Raw genomic sequence first — 26,225 nt, forward strand, 5'->3', positions numbered from 1 at the left:
ATCTCACACATGATCTAGCTATATCATCATCTTAGTAATACAGTTAAAGACATCACAGGAGTCTGTTTCTAAAATGTTTCTCTATAGGTACGAAGTAGCAGAAACAAACATACTTAAAGGGCAGTTCCAGCATTACCTAGGTAAAATGTCAAATATGTCACACAGACTGTTTCATCCTTGTTTCTATTAAGTCACTATAATGACACTTAAAGTGATAAACACTGATCTTAATGAAATGGCACTGACCCCGGACTCATTTAAAAGTTGATTTAAATATGCAATATTTACTTTTTACATCCTTACTTATACTTCCCACAAAGAACTGAGAATTTATAAAAAAAAATGAAGCACAGTACAAACTGAGTCACAATTTTATATTTATTTGTGCAGTGATTAGATACAGTACACAAGTATATAATAATAATAATTTAATAATACGACGATATGCTGAATACCATGTCTCTTTAATGCAATATAATATACCATTAACAGAAGTGACACTAGCAGTCCTTTTTACCTCATTGTTTGACTTATGATTTAAATGTAACTCAATGTAACCAACAGTGACCAGAAGTCAACTTTTTTTATTTATGTCTTACATTTGAGTGTTTTTTTAATATATATTGTCTTTAGGCAGCAGATTCTTCAAAGGGATACAGTTGGACCCTAATGAATGCTTTATGCATTTATATGCAAATTTACTGACTTCCTCTGTTACTCAGCTATAAAAGCTGTGGCAGACTGTGGCGTGAGGTACACAATATGCCACGTTCATCAAAAAACATGTTTTCTGTAGCTCTCTTACTGCTCTTAGTCACTTCATGTGAGTCTCGTTAGACGGGTAACATTCAGCAGATTTTGCTTTTTCAGATAACCTGCAGTTTATCACAAAACATTTTTATCTTTAACAGGTGTGAAGTGTGAACAGTTGAACCAGCCAGCCTCTGTGACTGTGCAGCCAGGTCACCGTCTGACCATCACCTGTCAGGTCTCTTATTCTGTTAGTAGCTATTTGACAGCTTGGATCAGACATCCTGCAGGGAAAGGACTGGAGTGGATTGGAATGGCACTTGGCTCTTCCACAGAGTACAAAGATTCACTTAAAAGCAAATTCAGTATTTCCACAGACTCTTCCAGCAACACAGTTACTTTAACTGGACAGAATGTGCAGCCCGACGACACTGCTGTGTATTACTGTGCCAGAGACTCACAGACCTGTACATAAACCCCTCAGAGCCCCAGCCCTTAGATTCACCAGAGGAGGAGCCCTTAGACCACTTATGAAGGGAGAGGCAGTCTGTGCCAAACATTTTGCAAAGAAAGTGCATTTACAGAGTTTCACTCAAACTTAAATTTGAACAATCTTCTGGTCTGCATTCTTGATTGTTTAAGCTAAGGATCTATTTCACTTGAGGTTTCAAAGTCAGTCAAACTCAATTCAATTGTCAACACTCTGGTCCATGTCAGTCTGCCTTCATTCACTTTAAATCTCAGTATATTCTGTCATTCTCTCTTCCTGGAGTCTAGTTTCTGTGACCCTTTCTCTCCCCATCTTAAACTCATCCTGGTCATTCAAAGAGCCTTATTCAAGTCTTCATCTGCTTTACCTTCACTATCATTAGCATATAGACTCTGCAGGTTCTGTTTTACTTGCTTTGACTCTTGGGCCTCAGCTCTGCTACATGAGCTCTTTGCTTCATTCCTTTCAAATAATCTCTCCTTACTTAATACAGTAATACCAATGAGATACCACGACTTATCTACTTCATACTTTGTTGTTTCTAAAAAGAAGACATCAATATTAATACTGAAAAGATACATACAATATGTTTTGATGGTGTTTTTATGGTTTTCACCCCTACATCAAAGTTCCACAGACATCAATATTGTATTCAAGAGGCGTTATAGGTAAAACAACAGTAGATATGGAATACTGGCTGCACAATGAAGAAAAATAAAATGAAAATAAAAGGCAAATTAAAAGCAAATATAAACAAAAAATAATCAAAATAATCATTAGGAGAAAGTAGTCAAACAATTATGAAGGACAACATAGAAATAATTCAAAATAGATAAATAGATACATAGACAGCCTCATCAACTCCAGACCTATGTATAGCCTTCATATCTGTACTTATGAAGTATTCGAGCAAATAGTTTACTAGTTTGCTTACAGAGCAAAATGGTCCATTGAGGGTGCCATCACCATCACCCCTCAGAGGGGGCTGAGCCATCTGGAGCCATCTGGAGGTCCACCAAACTGGACCACCTCCAGATCCCCCCTGCTACCTGCTCTTGGATCAAATATTTCCTCTCCAACGAACCTCAGTCAGTTAGACTCAGCCCCCACCTCTTCCCCACTGTCACTCAGGACTGGTTCCCCAGAGGTCTGCGTTCAGTCGTCTGCTGTACACCCTGTACATATACAACTGTACATGAACCCACCAAAACAATGTCATTGTCACACATGCCACTGACACCATCGTTTTTGGTCTCATCTCTGACTGAGATGAGACAGCGTACAGGGCAGAGGTAGGTATGAAGTACCAAATACAAAAAGCATGTAAAACATAAATAACATAGATATACAGTACTTAAAGGGCAGTTAAAGTATTATCTAAGCAAAATTTCAAATATGTCAGACAGTAGACTGTTACATCCTTGTTTATTTTTGGTCACTATAATGATACTTAAAGTGCCATTAATATTGATCTTAATGAAATGGCATTGACCTTTGACTTCTTGACTTCAAGGTTGACTCAGACATCCAGCATTTACTTTCCACATTCTTACTTATTTTTCCCCTTTTATAAATAATTTTGTTATAAAAGTTATAGTAAAGTATATACCACACTTGTCATGTTTTTTAAACTGTTCTTCCAGGACTTTTTTATATTAGTTACAACAAGCTTAAGAGTTTACATTGTTTAAATCATACCAATAGAGTCACAATTTTATATTTATTTGTGCAACGCTTAGGTAAAGTAAAGCAACTATCCCAGTATAAAGATCAATAAATATATTTATTCCAATAATCTGCAATATGGCGATTGCCCCATCTCATTAATGTTTAACAAGTGTTTACAAAACAGCAATCTAACATAACATCCCACATGGAAAAGAAATAGGAAAAAACTTATAAAAAAGTTGCATCAGCTTTAGCTTGCTTCATATAGTGAATCATATAAGGCTTATATGATTTACTCATGAAAGTGGCCACTTTCTCATTACTTTCATATATTGTTTTAGTAAGTATCCAAAACATACAAGTTTCATTTATATAATTTTTCAAGGGATCTTATATCTGTTTTCACTCTTGTATGCTTTTCATACAAGTTTCACACAAGACAGATACAAACTTTATAAGATTTATATATATACTGTATATATTTTCCATATGGGATTAATAGAACTGATATTCATCTTTTACCACAATACAGTATATATTTATACTAAAGTCACCAAATTAAAATGTGTAAATTTCCCTAGAACGTTTTCATGTTGTCCATGGGAGTTTCTATGTAAACTTCATGCTTTTGAATGCTTTATGCAGTTATATGCAAACTCGCTGACTTCCTCTGTTACTCAGCTATAAAAGCTTCACATCAGACCGTGCTGTGGAGTTTACATTATGCCACATTCATCAAAAAACATGTTTTTTGTAGCTCTCTTACTGCTCTTAGCCACTTCATGTGAGTCTCTTTAGTCGGTTAACGTTCAGCAGATTTTGCTTTTTCATATAACCTGCAGTTTATCACAAAACATTTTTATCTTTAACAGGTGTGGAGTGTGAACAGTTGAACCAGCCAGCCTCTGTGACTGTGCAGCCAGGTCAACGTCTGACCATCACCTGTCAGGTCTCTTATTCTGTTAGTGGCTATTGGACTCATTGGATCAGACAGCCTGCAGGAAAACGACTGGAGTGGATTGGAATGGCAGCAACTGGATACACAACATACTACAAAGATTCACTTAAAAGCAAGTTCAGTATTTCCACAGACTCTTCCAGTAAAACAGTGACTTTAACTGGGCAGAATGTGCAGCCTGATGACACTGCTGTGTATTACTGTGCCAGAAACCCACATTAACACAAACAACCAGCAGCTCTGTACAAAAACCCGTCAGAGCCTCAACGTGTAAATCCACCAGAGGAGGAGCCCTCAGACCACTTATAAAGGGAGAGGCAGCATAAGTGAAAAACAAATGTGGGTTGAAATAATAATGTAGAAATTATAAGACTAATATTAAACATTTTGCAACCAATTAATGTTTCTAATCGCCTCACAACATTCACAAAGGTCTCTGTTTACTTTCTGGCCTGCATTCCCGTGTCTGGGCTTGTAGGCCCTTCTGTCATCAACACAGGTTTCCCACTCAGTCAAACTCACTTATATTGCCATTATTCTGGTCCATTAATTTTCTTCATTGTCCTTTGCATGTCAATATGCCTTCATTAATTTTACTTTAAACTCAATGTATTCTGTCATTCTGCCTTCTTAGACTCTTATTTTTGTGACTCTTTGCCTCCACATCTTAAACTCATACAAAGAGCCTTATTCAAGTCTCCATCTGCTTCATCTTTACCATGACTAGCAAATAGACTCAACAGGTTCTGTTTCACACCATTTCTACAAAGTTAAGTCTTTGCTTCAATCCTTTTAAAATAATCGCCCCTTACTTAATACAATGAGATATCATAATTTTAGCTACTTTGTACTTTGTTGTTCTTCCACATCAGTACTAATATTGATAAGATAAACACAAGACACTAAATCTGGGAATATTTTTGATAGTATGGTGTTCACCCCTCCAGCAGAGTCCCAGAGACACTCCTACTGTATTTAAGAGGAAACACAATTGAAACAGCATTAGGTATGGGAATACTGGCTGCACAAAGAGAAAAACAAGAATAGCAAGAATAGAGGAAAAAAACAGGTTAAAATTGACCCAGTGAGGTCGGTTTCTTGCAATATCTAATAAATATAAAGTTGTTATCATTTCATGTTTCAGCTATTCCTCAAAAAACATGTTTTTGATATCGGGGCCCTGACATTTTTAACTTACCTTTTATATATTTTACAAAACTGTAGTTTGGGGTAGTGTATCACTACCCGGAGCTTCCAAAAGTGGGTCAAAAATGACCCACATTCATTTCCTGTGGAATTTCATGGGAACCTTTGATTATCATCAATGTCACTGTCACAAATATATATTTGTTTACCACAAAGAGTGTCACCCCTTATTTTCACCCACAAAATTATATTAAATTTTGTCTGTACTTCTTTAATGCATTCAGTTCATGTCACAGGGTGATCACCAAAAGCCTTGGAGCCCTATATTGTAAGGACCTAAAGGCAACACAGTATAACTCAGTGAATAGTGACAGAAGAACTTGAAGTCAGTTTTCTCATCAGGCTGAATCCGCCCAACGAAGATCTACGATCTTTGCTTCATGCAGAAGTACAAACACTAATGTGTCCCAAATCTCAAACACTCTAACACAATCTTTTAAAAGAGTCTGTTTTAGTGTGAAGGTTTTTAACGACAACATTTTAGGCCACAACAGTAATTACTATTACATTTTAGAAACATTTATCAGTAGGAAAAAGGTTAGAAGAAAAGTCTTGTCAATATAAGAGTGAACTTCTCTTATATACACACATTTTCCTGGTGTTGCAAACAGTTCAGCAATTAAATACAGTTTTGTCTCAATATTGTCTCATTGTTCTAATTTCACTTTTAACTATTAAAGCTAATACGTTGTGTCCCAAGCATAACTCATCTAATTCAACATTCAGTATTCAAATAATTTTATTTTCAATTTGCTACATGTACAGGACACACAGGAGAATTGAAGTACTGTTTCTCTCTGACATTATTCTTAGGAAGAATTAAGAAAGATGAAGGACACTGCAGGGAAATATACAGTGTCTTGCAAAAGTATTCAGCCCCCTTGAACTTTTCCACATTTTGTCACATTACAGCCACAAACATGAATCAATTTTATTGGAATTCCAGGTGAAAGACCAATACAAAGTGGTGCACACGTGAGAAGTGGAACGAAAATCATACATGATTCCAAACATTTTTTACAAATAAATAACTGAAAAGTGAGGTGTGCGTAATTATTCAGCCCCCTGACTCAATACTTTGTACATTGTACATTGACAGTTGTGCAGTGACCAACAGCAGCAGGTATGTGATGCAAATGTTGCATGTTCATAGACAATTAAAGATATGATTGTAACTTGTATGAGAGAGTGTGTTACGGTCCAGCAGGCAGAGGAGGGAATGAAGTTGGTGAATGATGTTATTAAGTGGTCTAGCAAACCGAGCCCAGAGGCTCTGGTCCATCTTTTCCAAAGGCAGAAATTTAACCAACAACCGTTTTTGTGAGGAGGAGTCAAAAATCAAATGCAAAACTCAAATCTTCTACCTCTACTTATGAGACTGAAACATGGATGAGAGTGAACAGATGACAAACAACTTGATAATGTTTTACAGGACAGGGCTGCTGCTTTTAACTGTCTGCCTGGCAGGTGAAAACATCAACTGACATCTGTTATATAAAACTTTGTTAAGGTATGGTATATATTTTATTTTATTTTGTGTCTTCACAGGTTTTGATGGTCAGACTCTGACAGATGTGTTATCTGAATGAGTGATTAAAAGGCCTGGAGAATACAATACAATAATACAATACAACTTTATTTATAACACATTTAAAAACCAACGGTAGACCAAAGTGCTTCACATAAAAGACAGAAAATAAGACATAAATATTTTAAATATTATAGGACCATAACAAAATACAAAGTATGCTAACCGTCACTAATACACAGGAATAGCATAAAATGCATATCAAGTAAAACGTGTAAAAGCACAAAGTTATAAAAGATATGTATAAAAGGTAAAATAGAGTAAGTCTAGGGATCAGATACAGGCATTAACGAGCAGGCAAGATTGAATAAATAGGTTTTTAACCGTGATTTAAATGATTGGATAGAATCAGACGTGCGGATAGCAATACGAATGTTATTCCATAAATTTGATGCAGCCAAGACAAACGCACGGTCACCTCTAGACTTCAGCCAGGCTGCACCAGGAGTAACTGAGTAGATGATCTTAGTGCTCTAGCAGGAATGTACGATCTAAGGAGTTCGATAAGGTAGCTCGAGGCTGTGTTGTTGTTGATAATTTTAAAAGTAAGCAGCAGTATTTTAAATTGGATGTGGTATTTAATGGGTAGCCAGGGATATTGATTGGTTATTCACTGGAGACCCCAGGGGTAAACCTTAAAAAAAATGATGTTACATGTCAAGGAGGAGTCAATGCAAAACTTGGATGTGTTATAACTATTTATACAGTATGACTGTAGTGAGCATGACAAAGTGGAATGGTCACATAGCAGCTTGATATGATGGATGGAAGAACAGGGCTGCTGCTATCTATCATAGTTTGGACAGGTGAAGAGTTTCCCTTGTGTCAATTTGAAATCAAAAACTTAAAATCTTGGAGTAAGTGATTATTTGTTTGTTTTGTTTTGCTTTGACAGGAGTTAATGGCCAGGGTCTGACAGACTCTGAATCAGTGATTAAAAGGCCTGGAGAGTCTCACAGACTGACCTGAACTGGTTCTAGATTCACATTCAGTAGCTCCTATATAGGCTGGGTCACACAGGCTCCTGGAAAATGACTTGAGATGGTTGCTTACATCCAAGTTACTTACACAAGCTACTCTCAGTCAGTTCAAGGAAGGTTTACCATCTCGAGAGACAACAGCAAACAGCAGGTGTATCTGCAGATGGACAGACTGAAACTGAAGACTCTCCTGTTTATTACTGTGTTTGAGAGTCACAATAAGTGTTGTTTGCGGAGCAGCTGTACAAAATCCTGCACTACTTACTTTTTTCATTGTGTCAGCGATTCCATAGAAGAATTATGTTGTGATTTTATCTTTATTTGCTATTGTTTTTTTTTTATTAAATTCTTAATTCAATTTTTAATTCAATTTTGATATACAGTGTTCAACATTACCCAGCAAGTATAACCCCAAAACACATTGGTTAATATGAGCAATCTGTTTTCTAAAGTTATTTCAACTGGTGTGAAGTAGCAGGACAAAATAATACATGTGTTACAAGCATCATTCAGGCAAAATCTGATCAAAGGTTCACAGATTAAAAAGAAAAAACAAAAAACAAAATGCAAATTTAGCATATATGTTCCTTATTAGCACTTTATGGCTCTTAATGGCTTTTAAGCGCATGGCACAACATAGAAGAGCCACCTCCACAGGACAAGACTCAGCAGTCCATCTGCATCTTAAGGATAAAGGTCACTCTTTCGAGGATGCCAATGTTCACATTTTGGACAGAGAGGACAGATGGTTTGAAAGAGGAGTGAAAGAGGCCATCTATGTCCACTGTGAGTGACCATCTTTGAACAGGCGGTGGTTTACGACACCAACTGTCTGCCATCTATAATCCAGTTTTGAGTTCCCTCCCCAGACACCTTAACGCCCACTCACATCCTGGGCCATCTGACCTCAGGAATTCACATAACAAGGTGGGGCCAGGTTTCACAATGAGCTCACCCGAAACCCTGGCTGATTAGGTCCCACACCCGTTTTCACACCTTGGCTCATATGATTAGAGGATCACCAGGGGGTCCTTTGTCCCTCTTTAAGATAAGATAAGATGGCCTTTATTAGTCCCACAGGTGGGAAATTTGTTTTGTTACAGCAAAAGTGCAAAGTTATGTAGCAGAAATTAGAAAACACTGGAATGCAATAAAATACAATAAAATAAAATAAAATACTATATACAATAGAATAAAATAGAATAGAATAATATATACAATAGAATAAAATAGAAATACAAATACTATATACAACTGAGTAGGAAAATACAAAAACACAACTTCGTCAGAAGAAGAATTGCACGTATAGCAGTCTTATTGCACATGTGTGGGTTTGTGTGTTTGATCAGCTGCAAAAGTCTTTGTTGTGGAGTCTGACAGCGGTGGGGAGGAAAGACCTGCGAAATCTCTCCGTCCCACACCGTGGGTGCCGCAGTCTCCCACTGAAGGAGCTGCTCAGTGCTGTCACAGTCTCATGCATGGGGTGGGAGATGTTGTCCAACAGTGATGACAGCTTAGCCACCATTCTCCTGTCACTCACCACCTCCACTGGGTCCAGAGGGCATCCTAGAACAGAGCTGGCCCTTCGGATCAGCCTGTTCAGTCTCTTCCTGTCCCCAGCAGAGATGCTGCCGCCCCAGCAGACCACACCATAAAAGATGGCTGAGGCCACCACAGAGTCATAGAAGGTCTTCAGGAGTGGGCCCTCCACTCCAAACGACCTGAGTCTCCGAAGCAGGTACAGCCTGCTCTGCCCTTTCCTGTAGAGGGCGTCTGAGTTATGAGTCCAGTCCAGTTTGTTGTTCAGATGAACACCAAGGTACCTGTAGCTGTCCACAGCCTCGATGTCCATACCTTGGATGTTCAGTGGTTGCAGTGGAGGATGCTTGTGCCTGCGGAAGTCTACCACCAGCTCCTTGGTTTTACTGGCATTGATCTGGAGGTAGTTCAGCTGGCACCAGTCCACAAAGTCTTGAGTCAGTCCTCTGTACTCCTTGTCGTCCCCATCAGTGATGAGGCCGACTATTGCAGAGTCATCAGAGAACTTCTGCAGGAAGCACTGGGTGGAGTTGTGGGAGAAGTCTGCAGTGTAGATGGTGAAGAGGAACGGAGCCAGAACCGTTCCCTGTGGGGCCCCCGTACTGCAGACGACCCTGTCCGACACACAGCCCTGAGTCCTCACATACTGTGGTCGGTCGGTGAGGTAGTCCAAAATCCAGGTAGTGAGGTGATGGTCCACTCCAGAGTTCTCCAGCTTGTCCTTCAGAACCGAGGGAAGAATGGTGTTGAAGGCACTGGAGAAATCAAAGAACATGATTCTCACAGTGCTCCCAGCGGTCTCCAGGTGAGCGAGGGAACGATGTAGGAGGTGAATGATGGCATCATCCGCTCCAATGCCAGGCTGGTAGGCAAACTGAAGTGGGTCCAGTGATGAGCTCACAAGGCGCCGAAGCTGAGCCAGGACCAGCCGCTCCAGGGTCTTCATCAGGTGGGATGTCAGAGCCACCGGCCTGTAGCTGTTGAGGTCCTTGGGGCGTGAAGTCTTTGGCACTGGAACAACACAGGAAGTTTTCCAGAGCTGTGGGACTCTTCCCAGCCTCAGGCTCAGGTTGAAGAGGTGCTCCATCACACCACACAGTTGGTCCGCGCAGGACCTGACGACCCTCGAGCTGATGCCATCTGGACCCGCTGCCTTCTTGGCTTTAATCCTCCTCAGTTCCCTCCTAACCTGGGTGGTTGAGAGAGACAGGCTGGAGCCTTGTGTTGAGTGTGTATTGGATGCTGTTGTTGGGGGTGGGGAGGAGTGAGCAGGGTGAATAGAGGAGGTGTGAAGTGTCTGAGGTGTCAGAGGTGGAACAGCAGCAGTGGGGGTGGGTGAGTCTGCAGCCGATGTTGGAGACTGCCTCATGGCTGAATCAAATCTGTTGAAGAAATGATTCAGTTCATTTGCCCACCTCACATCCCTCCCAGGCAGAGAGTTCTGATGTTTGTGGCCTGAGATGGTTCTGAGGCCTCTCCAGACTTCACCAACATTGTTTTGCTGAAGCTGGTTCTCCATCTTCTGCCTGTAGCTGTCCTTCCCATTCCTTATCAGTCCCCTAAGCTCTCTCTGCACCCTTTTCAACTCCTCTTTGTCTCTGGATTTGAAGGCCCTCCTCTTCTGCTTGAGGACAGCTTTAATTTCTGAAGTAATCCAGGGTTTGTTGTTGGAGAAACACCGTACAGTCCTGGTAGGTACGGTGTTATCCACACAGAAATTAATATAGTCAGTAATGCATGTAGTAAGGCTGTCGATGTCCTCTCCGTGGTCGTCACAGATCACCTCCCACACAGTCGACTCAAAACAATCCTTAAGAGCCTCCTCGCTCTCCTCCGACCATCTCTGCACTGTGCGGGTGGCTGGTGGCTCCCTGCGCACTAAGGGCTCATACACAGGGACAAGGTGCACCAGGTTGTGATCAGATCTGCCTAGGGGAGGGAGAGGTGATGAACTGTATGCCTCTTCAGCATTGGCATACAGTAAATCCAGTGTTTTATTGTCTCTGGTTGGGCAGGTCACATACTGGGTGAAGGTGGGCAGTGTGGAGTCCAGTGAGGCATGATTGAAGTCCCCTGATATTATGAGAAGGGCTCTCGGAGATTGTGTTTGCAGTCTGCTGACCACAGAGTGGAGAGAGTCACAGGCTGCATCCGCGTTGGCCGAGGGGGGGACATACGCTGTTATCGCGATAACATGCGAGAATTCCCGGGGCAGGTAGTATGGACGCATGCTAACGGCTAACAGCTCAATGTCTCTGCTGCAGAGTTGTTCTTTTACAGTGATGTGCCCAGGGTTACACCATCTGTCATTCACAAACACTGCCAGTCCCCCTCCTTTCCTCTTACCGCTCTCTCTCGTCCTGTCCGCTCGCAGCATCTGGAATCCCGGTAGTGTCACGCTCGTGTCCGGAGTTAGCGGTGTTAGCCACGACTCCGTTAGCATCATGATGCTACATTGCCGGTGTTGTGCCAAAGTAGTTACCCCCGTCAAAAATTGTTTCCCCATCCACGAGAGCGCGCAAAGTAGGAGGAGCCACTTGCCCAGCTCCGTTCTGTACGCTACTTGTCACTGATCTGCAGTCGACGCAATAAAGAGTAAAAGCTGGAAAACGGCAGGCTCGATTAATTTAATATTAGTTTCGTGACATTGTAATGTGCCGTGTGGAAGACAATTTACATTAAACTGTACACTGAAATAACCTGCTGGGAATACTTTGTCTAGAAAAATACTTTGATACTATAATACTGTAAAACCAGACGCGATCATGGAAACACGTCGCTCTCCGGTGAATTTACACTCGGTTTACATTTTGTAGCGAAGCTATCACGAAGGAGTTTATTTGCGAAATCAATCACAGTATAACCAATAACTACAGTAACGTTGGAGAGGGTTTCTTCACAGCAAAAGTTATGGAGGGATACAGATTTTATCAGGCTGTGTGGCATCGGCTGCCAAAATGTGTGCCCCCCCATCTGTAATCCATATTGGCTTTGCTATCACAAAGGGTATATTTGCAAAATAAGTCACAGTATAACCAATAAGTACAGTAACTTTGGAGAGGATTTCTCCTTCACAGCAAAAGTTATGGAGGGATACAAAATTTATCAGGCTGTGTGGCATCGGCTGCCAAAATGTGTGCCCCCCTATCTTTAATCCATATTGGCTTTGCTATCACAAAGGGTATATTTGCAAAATAAGTCACAGTATAACCAATAAGTACAGTAACTTTGGAGAGGATTTCTTCTTCACAGCAAAAGTTATAGAGGGATACAAAATTTATCAGGCTGTGTGGCCTCGGCTGCCAAAATGTGTGCCCCCCTATCTGTAATCCATATTGGCTTTGCTATCACAAAGGGTATATTTGCAAAATAAGTCACAGTATAACCAATAAGTACAGTAACTTTGGAGAGGATTTCTCCTTCACAGCAAAAGTTATGGAGGGATACAAAATTTATCAGGCTGTGTGGCATCGGCTGCCAAAATGTGTGCCCCCCCATCTGTAATCCATATTGGCTTTGCTATCACAAAGGGTATATTTGCAAAATAAGTCACAGTATAACCAATAAGTACAGTAACTTTGGAGAGGATTTCTCCTTCACAGCAAAAGTTATGGAGGGATACAAAATTTATCAGGCTGTGTGGCATCGGCTGCCAAAATGTGTGCCCCCCCATCTGTAATCCATATTGGCTTTGCTATCACAAAGGGTATATTTGCAAAATAAGTCACAGTATAACCAATAAGTACAGTAACTTTGGAGAGGATTTCTCCTTCACAGCAAAAGTTATGGAGGGATACAAAATTTATCAGGCTGTGTGGCATCGGCTGCCAAAATGTGTGCCCCCCCCCATCAATAATGCACATTGGCGTTGCTATCACGAAAGAGTTTATTTGCAAAATAAATCACAGTATAACTAATAACTACAGTAACTTTGGAGACCATTTTCTTTTTTTAGACTTCTTAATTTAACATCTACATATATATATATGTCGATATGTGTGTTCTCAACAATGTGTGCCATAAGAACACTAGCTGTGCACCTTTAGTGTCAACTATGTACAAGCGAAACAAATAAACACGTCTTCTGGTGGTGGGCTTTTCACGCAGAGCTGGTGGAACCACCGCAAACACATCTCACACTGAATCTGTAAAAAAAATAAATAATTATAAATCCCAATGTTAAAATTTCATTTACGGGAATTGATCATAACATTTAGCAGTCTTTCATGATGACATTACCCATTTGTTGTCAGTTTCATGCTCTTCTTCGCCGCAGAAAAGACAGATGTTTGTCAAGTCATCTGTTTTAAAAAGTGAAAAAATAGCACATAGAGTATACTACCTACTGCACTTATTACTTCATTCAAACAACTATATGGTTTGTTTCTACAGCTATCATGATGAAAATATTCATGATTTCAGAACACTGAATTGTGGAAAATGAGTTACCTGTCTCTAGGAGGAGAGTGGTGGCAATTTGCAGCCTGTGTGTGTTTATGGCCTTTTTTGTAGACGGAAAGTCTATTGACTCTTTTTGCAAGATCTTTTCAGCAAACTGAAAAAGAGATTCTAAGATGACTAAATAGGCTAATATCGTAAATGTTATTTTATAGAAATTTGTTTGCTGTGAATCAATTTCTTTCTTTTTTTGTGTAATTATCTTATATTCCTTTTCCTGTCATTAACATTTATTACAACACAACATTTCCAATATTGTTGTATATATGTATGTATTACGGTTAAGACTCGTACTTTCAATGCAAAGACTCCACATGAGGTAGCGTCCAATTGTTTTGGGTGTTTGACTGTGTCACAAGTCCATCTTGAGACGTTGCATCCTTTTTTTCGCATGAATGCCCTGAAAGACAAGTACAATAAAAACAAATAACATGTTTTAAAATTTTGGTGACACAAAAAGATGAACAGTATGGAGAGCTTAAGTGTCTGTTGAACATCAAGTTAAGAACACTGACCACACTGTTTTGTTAAAATCATTACTTTTTAAAAGTCTACAACGCATTTTCGTGGACAATTACTTGTGCTTTTATTTTCCTGTTTCCTCCCATGATATAGAAATCAATCACTTACACAGTACACTTTGAAGAGATGTGGAGGAGAAGCAAAGATGAAATTCACACATGTATAACCTATGTGAAATTATTTTAGACATTTGTCTGATGTTTTAGTGCTAAACCTCCGCAACACTTTATGCAACTACTAAACATTATTATCCCCGTGCTATATTTTCTAATATAAAAACATCATCTCATACAGACATCAGGTCCTCAAATAAACATTGAAACATGGGGAGACTTCTCTTTAAAGGCAAAATTAACCCATAACACCACAATATCAGAAGACGAACACAAAAATTTAAACCTGTTGCTGCTAGTTTTTTAATTCTGAGTACCATTTATTTTTTGATTGACATCATACTTGTAATTGTCATAATAAACACAAAAATAACAAAAGCAACAAAGAGTTTAATAAAGGGTCGAAATAAATTTGAGCAGTTATCCTTACCTTGTTGATTCCAAACAATTTTGGATACCTTGTTTAGTTTCTCCGAGTGGATCAAGATACAGCGACTTCTTTTCTTGTGGGTAAATGACCTACAGTAAAATTATGTGGAGAATTACATGTAATAATTCAAGACTTAAGATTATCTGCATGCCATGCATTTTTCTTATAAAACTGATTTGATGAATATTGTAAATGCAATTATTTTGTTTACCACTAATGTCCAGTGATGATGTTCATTTACAATTCCCAGAATCACTTCATGCTCCATGGGTTTGATCTTAAATTGAAACAAAAGAATAAAAATATTAACTTCAGACATAAAAAAGAAATGCAATAACATGTTGTTTAGAGTCCTTTTTATTAAAGCAATTTATGATATATTATATATCATCCACTTATAAAGTACTCTGTGACAGCCATGATTCATCCCTCATTTCTTTAAACTGTGCAAGAAGCTGGACTATCTTATATTTTTTATAAGTGGTTTTGCACATTACTTCCTCCAAGACTAATAAAGCTCTTTCTAAGGATTTTCTTTGGACATGGAGTTCATTTTCACTCATTTTCAATGCGATCATTGTGCCATCTGCAAAATAATGTGTAATGCTTTATTAAGCCTCTTTAACAGTGACGTATGAATCACTTGAGAATAAAAAGGTACCTATTAAAGAGATGAAGCAGTGTTGATGATTTCAAAAGAGATATTAGCCCAAATGTTTGCAAATCTCAAATCAAGCATTGATTGGAGTGTGTACAAAAAAGGAGGAAACCAGACAAGTAGAGAACAAAAGAGAACTGGCAAGTCTAATAAACTATCCACATCTACTAACCCCAGTCTCAATTCGTTCTTTCTCCATAAGCTGTTATCCAATCTAAATCTGGATGTGGATATGATCTGAGGTACTTAAACAATACACACAAGATTCTTTCTAGAGATACCTACCTTGAGTCTTGGAGCTTTTCTCTTCCAAATGGCAGTCATTGAAAATGAATCAATGAATGCTGCTTTGGCTGAATTATGGCGATTGCATTGTCTCACCATGATCGCAAGATATGCATTAATAGACTGCGAATACAAAATGTAAACATTTTTAACTGTTGTCAAGCAATAAAACACTGATAGTTGCATTGTTGTCAGTAAAGATCACTGTACCTCACTTTCCAACTCCATGTCCGGACCAATTTGTTGGATATCCCAGTAGAATAATTTGTAAGCACCAATTTTGGAGAGTAGAACGTGAGGACTCTTTCCAGCCCAGGCATCCATTATATCTACAAAAAGTAATGAGAAAAAGAGACAAGTCATCAGGACTAAATGTAAATCAAAATTTAAAATGCATAATTTCTTATGTAGTTTTCTGACAAAAGGCGTGTTTCAGGGTAAATACTTTTAAGACGCTGATAAAATGGGCACATGGTTTAACATTGTATTTTGTAGAAAAAAAAGAGCACTTAAATTTGCTTTTATTTGGGGGTAAAGTTACACTTACAATGTCCTCTAAAGAAATTTAAATAAATTCATATTAATAAAAGAAAAGGAATTTAAATACATAGCAATAGAAATGCTCTTGCCCCCTATCAAATTTTTTTCCAGCAGAAACACCTATTACAACAATTTTTTAAATTATGTTTAGTTGAAGCTACATGAATATGTTTTAAAATACTCAGGCTCAAGGCTTGCACCTGTGGCCTTTACTATTACATAACCATTTCTGGAAAAATGTTATTTTTCTCCTCCAAAACTAGTTTTATTGTCTTTAAAATAGAGTGTCAATTTCTGGGCTGTTAAAAGCAGCTTCTTAAAGAGTATTTGATCTTTCGAACTATTGCTGGCAGGCAGTCATCATCACAACATTAATATACTGCTTGTAGTGGGCATTCTATGTCACTAACAGCATATATGACAGCAATTTCAGAAAAGAAGAAAATGAAGAACATACACTACTAGTCAAAATTAGGGACACACCTTCCCATTCAGTGTTTTTCTGTGTGTTCATGCTTTTCATGCAGTGACAATCATCTTATGTGACTACCCATGAAGCTCACTGACAGAAGGCCTAGAGTGTGCAAAGCAGTGATCAAAGCAAAGGGTGGCTAATTTGAAGAATCTAAGATATAAAAATATTTTTGGTTCTTTCATATTTTTTGGTTTACTACATCATTTGTGTTAGGGTTAGTGCTCCATATGTGTCCATTCATAGTTTTGATGCCTTGAGTTCTAATCAACAATGAATCTACAAAATAGACAAGGAAATTAAGAAGCAACATTAAAATGAAGGTGTGTCCAAACTTTTCACTCTTAGTGTACATCAGATGTACAATATCAATCATTAACATTCTGGGTTCCACAACAACAAAAGAAAGATTCACAGTTTTGAAGGACTCACTTTTTCATTTGTGTAATTTTACACATGTGGCTTACATCCTTTTACAAGTTTTCTATAATGTTTTGCCCCATGAAGGTTTTTTTTTAAAGCATTAACATATTGTTAAATTTAAATATTCTGTTAGGAAATATACCTAAAAAATCTTTTTAAAGGTGTAAAATTTGCTATGCCATGATCTACAGAGTACTGAAACAAACACTGTCATAGGAACAAAAGTCCTTTTTTAAAAATAAAAAAATATTATATTTATTTACATTTCTCTGCAACAGGTTCAGTGTATCTCTGAGAGGGTGATGCTGGAGGTGGTGCAGGGCTAGCTTGTGTGGCTGTTGCTGGGGCTGGTGTCACAAGTGGAACTGTTGCTTCCATGGTTTGTGCTGTAGATTGCTGGGCTGTAATCTGTGGAGCTGAGGCTTGTGTGGTTGTAGCATTTGGAGCTGTGGTCTGTGAGGATGGGTCTGCTGCCGTTGTGGTCTGTGATGCTGGGTCTGCTGCCGTTGTGGTTTGTGAGGCCTGGTCTGCTGTTGTGGTTTGTGAGGCTGGGTCTGCTGTTGTGGTTTGTGAGGCCTGGTCTGCTGTTATGGTCTTTGAGGCTGGGTCTGCTGCTGTTTGGGATTCGGTTTGTACAGCTGTAGCATATTCTGGTGCTGTAGCACTTGTGGCTGGTTCGTTCTCTTTCTGTGCTGTTGCTCCTGACTCTGGATCTGATACCGTTATTGCTATACCTTGTGGAACTGGAGATGGATGTTGTGTTTGAACCGATAGTGATGTAAGTGATGCCATTGGTGCTGTAGGCTGTGTAGCTCTAGGAGGAGGTGGTGGTGGTGCTACCGCCACTGGTGCTGCTGTAGCCTGTGAAGCTAGAGCAGATGCTGGTGCTGCTGCAGCTTGTGGTGCTGCTGGACCTGGTTGTGCTGTTGGTAATGTGGCTGCTGTTTTCTTTGAACCCCGGTGTGGCACTCTTGGCATGCTGTCTTTGCTTAACTTTAGTTGGTCAATATTTACTTTTGGAATGATTGTCCCATTGGAATCCTGAAGATCTGCACTTTTACCTTGGATTGCTGTAATAATGTAAGGGCCTAAAAAGTTTGCTTCAAGTTTTCCCCCTTTCCTCTGCTGACTTCTTATGTTAGCTCTTAAAACTTTGTCACCAACTTTGAAGACGACATCTCTCGTCATCATTTTTATTTTGCCCTTTGTTTTTTCCTGAGCTTTGACCACATTGTCCTTCACCAGTTCCAACAGCTTTTGATGCTTTTGAATGTCTTCCGACAGCTCCTCCTGCCCCACAATGTCTTCCACACTCTCATCAACCTTTGAATCAAAAGACATGTCTATCATTACTATAATTTGTGTAAGATACACAGATAATACATAAAAGAACTGAGAAATACAGTGAAATTTACATTAAGTGTCTTTGGTAAGGTTTTAAGACACAATGTATTTCTGGCAAAGCTTCAGTGTATCTTGGGATTGATTGGACATGAAGAAAACTGTTATTGAGGGTTTGAACAATCCATAAAAATATTCAGTGGTGTAGTGCTTTTATGGCGGTGACATAGCATCCATTGAAACTGATCTGCCTGTGCCTCAAAAACTAAAAAAGTTTCGTTGTGTGGGATTTCCGTGTAGTTTGTCACAGACAGAAAGACATACCATGAACTCTTCTGGGATTTCGGAAGGATAGCGAGCCTCTCTGCCAAACATTAGGTAATAAGGTGAGTATTTGGTGGTCACTTGTTTTTTAGTTCTGAGTCCAAACATTACAGCATCCAGATACTCATCCCACATTTCTGGTTGGTCGCCAACGACTTTACACAGGGCTCTGACAATGAAAGCACATAGAAGACATTCATATGAAAGATCATTTACATTTTTTAATAGTTTAATGTCATGCATTCATGTTTTGGTTGAAGGGAACCCCATAAATGTATAACATGTACTCCAAGAATTTACCTCTGGATGGTGCCATTCATTTTCTCCACCAGCCCATTTGTTTGTGGGTGATAGGGGGAGCAGAGGCTTCTTTTAATTTTTAACAATCCGCAAACCCTTTTGTTGAGCTGCAAAAGAAAGTTATATACACTGACTATAAGCACATTACAATAAGAATTTAAATAAACAGCTGTCATACTAATATCTCAAAAACAGATTTATAAAGACCAGAAAATTAACCATTTTCAAAAAATTATTCAAATATGAGTTCACATATTTTTGCCAAAGACTAAAGTACTTACAGAATTGACAAATTCTTTGCCTTGGTCAGTAAGAATCCTTTTGGGGGCTTCGAACTGGTGGACAAATTTTATGAGACAGTTTGTCACTTCCCCGGCTGATTTTGACTTTAAAGGGTATGCTTGTGGCCATTTTGTAAAATAATCAATAAAAACACATATGTATTGATGTCCATTGTTGGTTTCAGTAAGTTTTCCAATAAGGTCCATCCCAACCAGTTCAAATGGCTGAGAGACCTTAAAAACAAAATCATAGTTAAGTTAATAATACTGAAATTACACAGAATGCTAGTCTACTGTTATAATTTTTTCAAGTATATAATCAGTAGGTTTCTAAGCAATGAAAACATTGTGTGATTAAATGTGATTATTTGCTGTGGTCGATGACTAACCTTTATCGGAATGTATTCCGCTGGTTTTTTAATTGTTGCAGCACTTGCCTGGCAAAGTGCACATTGGGAAACCTAATCAAAAATAAAAGCAATTCAATAAGAAACACAAGAGTTGATGATCAAGGTTTACATAACTTATTATGAGAGATACAGAAACATTGCTGTGTTCCTCTTAAAATAAATTAGCTGTAGTCGAATTACATAGAGTTTGTTTTGGAGTACCCACCCAATTATTGATGTCCACTGACATCCCTGGCCAGTAGAACCGCTTTGAAATGGCTTCTCTTGTTTTTGTTTGCCCGCAATGGGCCCCAGTAGGACTGGCATGAAAATCTGAAAAAATTGTGTTTGCCTCATCAGCCCCACAGACTACCGTTGTCTTTATGGTTTTGTCTGTGCCTTTGTAGCGCCAGTAAAACAGCTGCTCCCCTAAACATAAACAAGAAAATAGAAAAGTTTATTATAGCTGTTTAAACCATGACAGGTCTATATGTGGTAAAAGTCATGACAATACATCTTCAATGTAATGAATCAATTATGTATGTGATATAATTTGGGGGTGACTATTGGACTGGTTCTCTATAGTTATGACAGTATGACTACTTCAGAAGCCAAAAAGATTATGCCACTCACAAGACTGTATTAGTGATACTAAACAAAGTGATGGATGTGTAAAGTCATTATAACTAATGGCCTTCAGATATCATGGAGTTATCTTTTGTACAAATATCAATTCAAAGTAGTTTAATTCCAAATTTCCTGCTGTCCGTAATTTTCCACATATGTAATTTAAAGACATAAAGACATAACAGTGGGTACACCTGCGTAAAAGGGTGTGGCACATACCACTCCAAAAGTAATTACGACGTAATATATTGTAGTTAAGCTATAAAAGGACAAAAACAGTTCTTAGTTAACGCTGTCTTCTTAATAGCAAACCTTAAAACTTTTACTTTAATAAACGCCCATGTGCCTATTAACCGGGGTTAACTAGGTCAAAGAAAGGTCAAGCTAATTAAATCGGTTAGTGCAAATTAAGACTACACATTATGCCTTTGTATATGTGTTAATATATATGTATTGATGACATTTATAAACGCTACGAAGTTGCTGTTATTACCTTCAATGTCGTAAATAGCAGCTTTTCTTCGGAGAAGAAACTTCTCTTTCTTCGTGAAAAGCGCTGGATACTCGCCTTTCAGTTTATATGCAACCAAAATCTTGTACTCGTCTGGTTCCATTCTCTTGTGGTGTTTGTTATTTTCGAAAACAAATTGTAAAGTAATCTTCTAGTTAGTTCAGAGCCACTCTGTTTTTCGGTTCGTGCGCACAACGTGAGCTAATTTGCATAATTGATGAGGAAAACCCACGTGACCAGAGATTTTGGAAAAATTTGACAATGTCGGAGTCGAGTAGGCCTACGAAAGGTTGGCCAAAACTAACTTGCAAAATTTTGAAAAGCCCTGTGACTTACAAAGACGATATATATATATTTAAATGTTGTTTTAAATTTTATTTATTTACAAAGAAAAACTCTGCCAATGTGCATTATTGATGGGGGGGGCACACATTTTGGCAGCCGAGGCCACACAGCCTGATAAATTTTGTACCCCTCCATAACTTTTGCTGTGAAGGAGAAATCCTCTCCAAAGTTACTGTAAATATTGGTTATACTGTGACTTATTTTGCAAATATACCCTTTGTGATAGCAAAGCCAATATGGATTACAGATAGGGGGGGCACACATTTTGGCAGCCGAGGCCACACAGCCTGATAAATTTTGTATCCCTCCATAACTTTTGCTGTGAAGGAGAAATCCTCTCCAAAGTTACTGTACTTATTGGTTATACTGTGACTTATTTTGCAAATATACCCTTTGTGATAGCAAAGCCAATATGGATTAAAGATAGGGGGGGCACACATTTTGGCAGCCGAGGCCACACAGCCTGATAAATTTTGTATCCCTCTATAACTTTTGCTGTGAAGAAGAAATCCTCTCCAAAGTTACTGTACTTATTGGTTATACTGTGACTTATTTTGCAAATATACCCTTTGTGATAGCAAAGCCAATATGGATTAAAGATAGGGGGGCACACATTTTGGCAGCCGATGCACACAGCCTGATAAATTTTGTATCCCTCCATAACTTTTGCTGTGAAGGAGAAATCCTCTCCAAAGTTACTGTACTTATTGGTTATACTGTGACTTATTTTGCAAATATACCCTTTGTGATAGCAAAGCCAATATGGATTACAGATGGGGGGGGCACACATTTTGGCAGCCGATGCCACACAGCCTGATAAAATCTGTATCCCTCCATAACTTTTGCTGTGAAGAAACCCTCTCCAACGTTACTGTAGTTATTGGTTATACTGTGATTGATTTCGCAAATAAACTCCTTCGTGATAGCTTCGCTACAAAATGTAAACCGAGTGTAAATTCACCGGAGAGCGACGTGTTTCCATGATCGCGTCTGGTTTTACAGTATTATAGTATCAAAGTATTTTTCTAGACAAAGTATTCCCAGCAGGTTATTTCAGTGTACAGTTTAATGTAAATTGTCTTCCACACGGCACATTACAATGTCACGAAACTAATATTAAATTAATCGAGCCTGCCGTTTTCCAGCTTTTACTCTTTATTGCGTCGACTGCAGATCAGTGACAAGTAGCGTACAGAACGGAGCTGGGCAAGTGGCTCCTCCTACTTTGCGCGCTCTCGTGGATGGGGAAACAATTTTTGACGGGGGTAACTACTTTGGCACAACACCGGTACTCCCTCTGTGACCAGGTTAGCGACGTTAGCTCATCCATCTTATTGGGCAAAGATCGTACATTTCCAATAATTACAGAAGGAAGAGATGGTCGATAACGTCTCCTTCTCGGGCGACGGCGCTCCTTCCCAGCACGACACCCCCGTCTTTTCTTCCTCAGTTCACTGGGAATGTCGAGTCTGTCCGCCGGCAGTACCGCTGCGGGACGCAGCGCTAACAGCTGATCCCTACTGTAAACAAAGGATCCCTGCTCTGGGTCCCCAGACACGGGTGAAAAAAATAGAAAAAAACTAAGAAAAACAACCAGAACTAGCACAAAACGGTAGAACATGGTTGCAGAGTCTAATTACTAATACGTTAGTTATAAAAATTACTAGAAGAAAAAAGATAAGAAGGAAAGAAACTCAGAATGAGCAGAGCTGCTGTAACAGGCTGCCGCACACGGGGGGCGCCGGAAGATACTCCCACTGGGTTTAAATCTGGGACTCTCGGCCATTTGACCTTAGAACTGAAGAAGCTTCTCGGATGAGAGGTGAAACGTCTTCAAGCAACTTAACCCTAGAACACTATCGCTATAAATAGTAACACAATCACTAATGCCGGGTGATTTTTACCCGATATAATATAACCAATAAAAAGTAATCAAATATATCAAAATATGACAACACATGACAAACTAGAGTGGTCTTCTTTTACTTTCAACTGTGCCATGTCTAACAAAATGAAAAAAAAAAAAACCCCTAAAACAAAATAATGACTCTGGAAAGCTGGTCTTTGGTCCACCCATTCCTGGGAAATTTGAGACTTCCCTGGTGAAGGCACAGGCTCCTCGACACGCAAACAGCTGCAGGAGAGAGAAATCATGTAAATGTATTTTCCCGGGTGTAAATCACCCGGCGATAGTGTTCTAGGGTTAAAGAAGTCCAGACGTTTTTCTTCGCAAACTCCTTTGACTACCATGACCTGGATGACTGAGAACCTTCACAGACATATGGCTCTTAATCTTTTAGCACACTGAAATCTCAGTCAAGTAAAATGCAAATTTAAAATCCCCATTTAATTTGCCTGCACACTGTGTTATTACTAGATGTCAGTTAAAGAATGGCAGATTAATAATAAATGGTGATAAATAATTATGCCGGGTAATAGATAAGATAAGATAAGATAACCTTTATTAGTCCCACATGTGGGAAATTTGTTTTGTCACAGCAGGAAGTGGACAGTGCAAAAGTTATGAAGCAAAAATTAGAATAAAATAAAATAAGAATAAATACAGTACACAACTGTACAGAATAGAATAAAATAAAATACTATATACAGTAAAATAAAATAGAATAAAATATACAATAAGATAAAAATAGAATACAAATGCTATATACAACTGAGTAAAAAATACAACGATGCCAGGAAGATTATTGCACTTAGTGTTATTGCACATGTGTGTGTTTGATCAGTTAAAGTCTTTGTTGTGGAGTCTGACAGCAGTGGGGAGGAAAGACCTGCGAAATCTCTCCGTCCCGCACCGTGGGTGCCGCAGTCTCCCACTCAAGGAGCTGCTCAGTGCTCAGTAGGACAACCTTGCAGCGATTATACTGCAAAAATTAAAAGAAGTTAAAGGAAAAAAATGAAGTCGCTGTTATGCTGGTAGACAGATTTCGCTGGCTGGATTTGAGTCAGTTTGTTCCACTAGGAAAATGGATCAGCGATCACTTGTTTATTCACTTTTTTCTTCAATTGTTTTGTTTGTTTTTAATTATTTGAAGGAGATTTACCTTTCAGGATGGATCATGAAGTCTGTAATAATCAGTAAACAAATAAATTGTTAATTTGAAAAAAAATCAGTTTTTATTTATTCTATTTATTTTTTATTACTGCTGGTTTTTTGTATGTTCCGAAATCCTATACATGTTTTATGTCTATATTAAAAGGCAGGAAAATGACATGCAAAAGCAGACTATTTATAATAATATAATAATAAAAGACTGAAAAGCTTCATAATTTAGATTTTGAATACCAAACCATTCCCAAGTTAAATTTGCAGGTCTATGCAAAGTACCCTTGCTTATAAACACACCATCACCAACCTTCCTTTATTGTGTTACATCTTAAACATTGTGATTGTGAAGTGCTGAAAAATATGGGCTATATATTATCCTGGACTTTGGTCCTTGTAGTTAGTCTTCAAGGTAAAAAGAAATATTTCTTCTTTAAAACCACAGATTGGACAAGTCTGATAATCACTTTCTTTTTATTTTTACAGGAGTTTGGAGTGAGTTCAAACTGGAGCAGTCTCCTTCTCAGGTGAAGAGACCTGGAGAGAAAGTGAAGATGTCATGTATCATTTCTGGTTATAGCTCGACAAACTACAATATTAACTGGATACGACAGAGGCCAGGGAGAGCTCTAGAGTGGATTGGTAGGATGACCACATGGTCAAACTCTGCTTTCTATGGCAGTTCTTTTCAAAGTCGTGTTATCATAACTGGAGAAGACGTTCCCAGCAGCACTCATTACCTCGAGATCAAGAGTCTGACAGCAGAAGATTCTGCTATTTACTTCTGTGCCCGACAAACCACAGTGACTGAGGACAGAGTAACACCTGCACAAAAACCTCAATGACTGCTCAGTTTTCTCTTCACTTGTAAACAAACTTTATGTATCCATATTTGCTTTTATTCATTAATCACACATCAACTGTTTATGTTTGTAACAGATTAATGGTAATGACCAAATAGTTTTTTTTTTCTTTTTCAATGTATCTACATTTTTTAAATTCATTAATTAATATTTTGCTTGCACAAGATAGCAGCTGAGCCATAGCGCTTATGAATTTGGAGTTGTAATGTCAAAAACTTTATTGGTGACGTGACATTAGTTGAACTTTATCATCACCTGTTTCCAACATCACTCTAACCCTGTTGTCATCGGAGGGCCTGGAGAGCTCTGGAACATTGGAGGCAGCGACTGCCTCCGATGTTATTGGTCTACCAGTGGTTCCAGTGAAAACAGTGCTACTGTTGGTTGAAGAGAAGAGAGAAGATGGGTGAAGCATTTTAGGAGGCAGCAAGACAAAAAGAAAGGCAGGAGAGGAGGTATTTTAAATGTAGGGACTATGACTGGTAAAGGTAGGAAGCTGTCTGATATGATGGAGAGAATAGCATGGATGAAGTCGAAGATAGTGTTCCTAGTGTAGAGAGAGAGAGAGAGTGGTGATTGGACCAGACTTCTATGTATGCCTATGTAAAGGAAACAGAGGTGATGAGGTGGTGTTGGATAGGTATAATAGTAGAGAGAGAAATGCAGTAGGACATATGATAGTGTTAGATACAAAAAACAAACAAACAAAAAAAGAAGTGGCATACGGCACAGGAAGAGGGAAAAGGCTGACAGTGAGTTGTATGTGAGGCTGGGCACAGGAAGGACAAAATGTAGTGATTTGTATTAGTTAGCTAAGCAGAGAGATTGAGCAGGAAATGATGTGAAGCAAATTTGAGTGATTAAAAATAAAGATGAAAATATAAAAAGAAAGTGTAGATGAGTGTATTGAGAAGACTGAAGGACCACTTGAATAAAAAAATTGAAAGACTAGCTGATGAATAACAAAATTGGGAGCAAGAGGATAGAAATTAGTGAATCATGAAGCGCAGAGGATTGCACAATGGACTGTCATTTCTCTTTACACACCTGTTTGAATGTGCCATAATATGAATTCTACCAGTTGTCAAAGAGAGTTGTCA

At 38.7% G+C, this 26,225-nt stretch overlaps 4 protein-coding genes and 1 long non-coding RNA gene across 12 annotated transcripts in view; 3 read left to right on the plus strand and 2 right to left on the minus strand.

The window, feature by feature from the left end:
* LOC100709195 (uncharacterized) overlaps window positions 1-26,225 on the plus strand; it is a 1,346,887-nt gene that overhangs the window by 646,256 nt on the left and 674,406 nt on the right. The gene's annotated exons all lie outside the window — the stretch shown is intronic.
* The window catches only part of LOC112846698 (uncharacterized), a 961,229-nt gene that overhangs the window by 479,502 nt on the left and 455,502 nt on the right, over window positions 1-26,225 (minus strand). The window lies entirely within an intron of this gene.
* LOC102076453 (Ig heavy chain Mem5) overlaps window positions 1-26,225 on the plus strand; it is a 900,359-nt gene that overhangs the window by 446,870 nt on the left and 427,264 nt on the right. The window lies entirely within an intron of this gene.
* The window catches only part of LOC106096470 (immunoglobulin mu heavy chain), a 1,110,954-nt gene that overhangs the window by 438,855 nt on the left and 645,874 nt on the right, over window positions 1-26,225 (plus strand). The gene's annotated exons all lie outside the window — the stretch shown is intronic.
* On the minus strand, window positions 13,048-17,561 carry LOC109202052 (sentrin-specific protease 2-like). 2 transcript variants are annotated; one of them, XM_025906590.1, is made up of 9 exons: window positions 17,344-17,561; window positions 15,856-15,974; window positions 15,646-15,768; window positions 14,914-14,979; window positions 14,703-14,791; window positions 13,932-14,037; window positions 13,629-13,734; window positions 13,419-13,480; window positions 13,048-13,324 (listed from the first exon to the last, which is right to left on the minus strand). In XM_025906590.1, exons 1-9 carry the CDS (start codon window positions 17,456-17,458, stop codon window positions 13,232-13,234), a joined length of 879 nt encoding a protein of 292 aa, XP_025762375.1. In that variant the 5' UTR covers window positions 17,459-17,561; the 3' UTR covers window positions 13,048-13,231. The 2 variants fall into 2 exon arrangements, with proteins under 2 accessions (XP_025762375.1, XP_025762376.1); XM_025906591.1 differs by lacking the exon at window positions 13,048-13,324 and having other exon boundaries at window positions 13,414-13,482; window positions 13,636-13,734.

This window comes from Oreochromis niloticus, linkage group LG4 (assembly GCF_001858045.2).
Source record: "Oreochromis niloticus isolate F11D_XX linkage group LG4, O_niloticus_UMD_NMBU, whole genome shotgun sequence".
NCBI lineage: Eukaryota > Metazoa > Chordata > Actinopteri > Cichliformes > Cichlidae > Oreochromis > Oreochromis niloticus.

Bases quoted from the DNA above. Each gene is read 5' to 3' on its own strand.
- LOC109202052 (XM_025906590.1), bottom strand. From the start codon at position 17,458: ATGGAAGCAACAGTTCCACTTGTGACACCAGCCCCAGCAACAGCCACA. The intron at 15,975-17,343 runs GTAAATAAATAT...TACTTTTTGTAG, and splicing joins TGAACCTGTTGCAGAGAAAT to ATATAATGGATGCCTGGGCT. The intron at 13,325-13,418 runs GTAATGTCATCA...TTTTTTTTACAG, and splicing joins ATGAAACTGACAACAAATGG to ATTCAGTGTGAGATGTGTTT.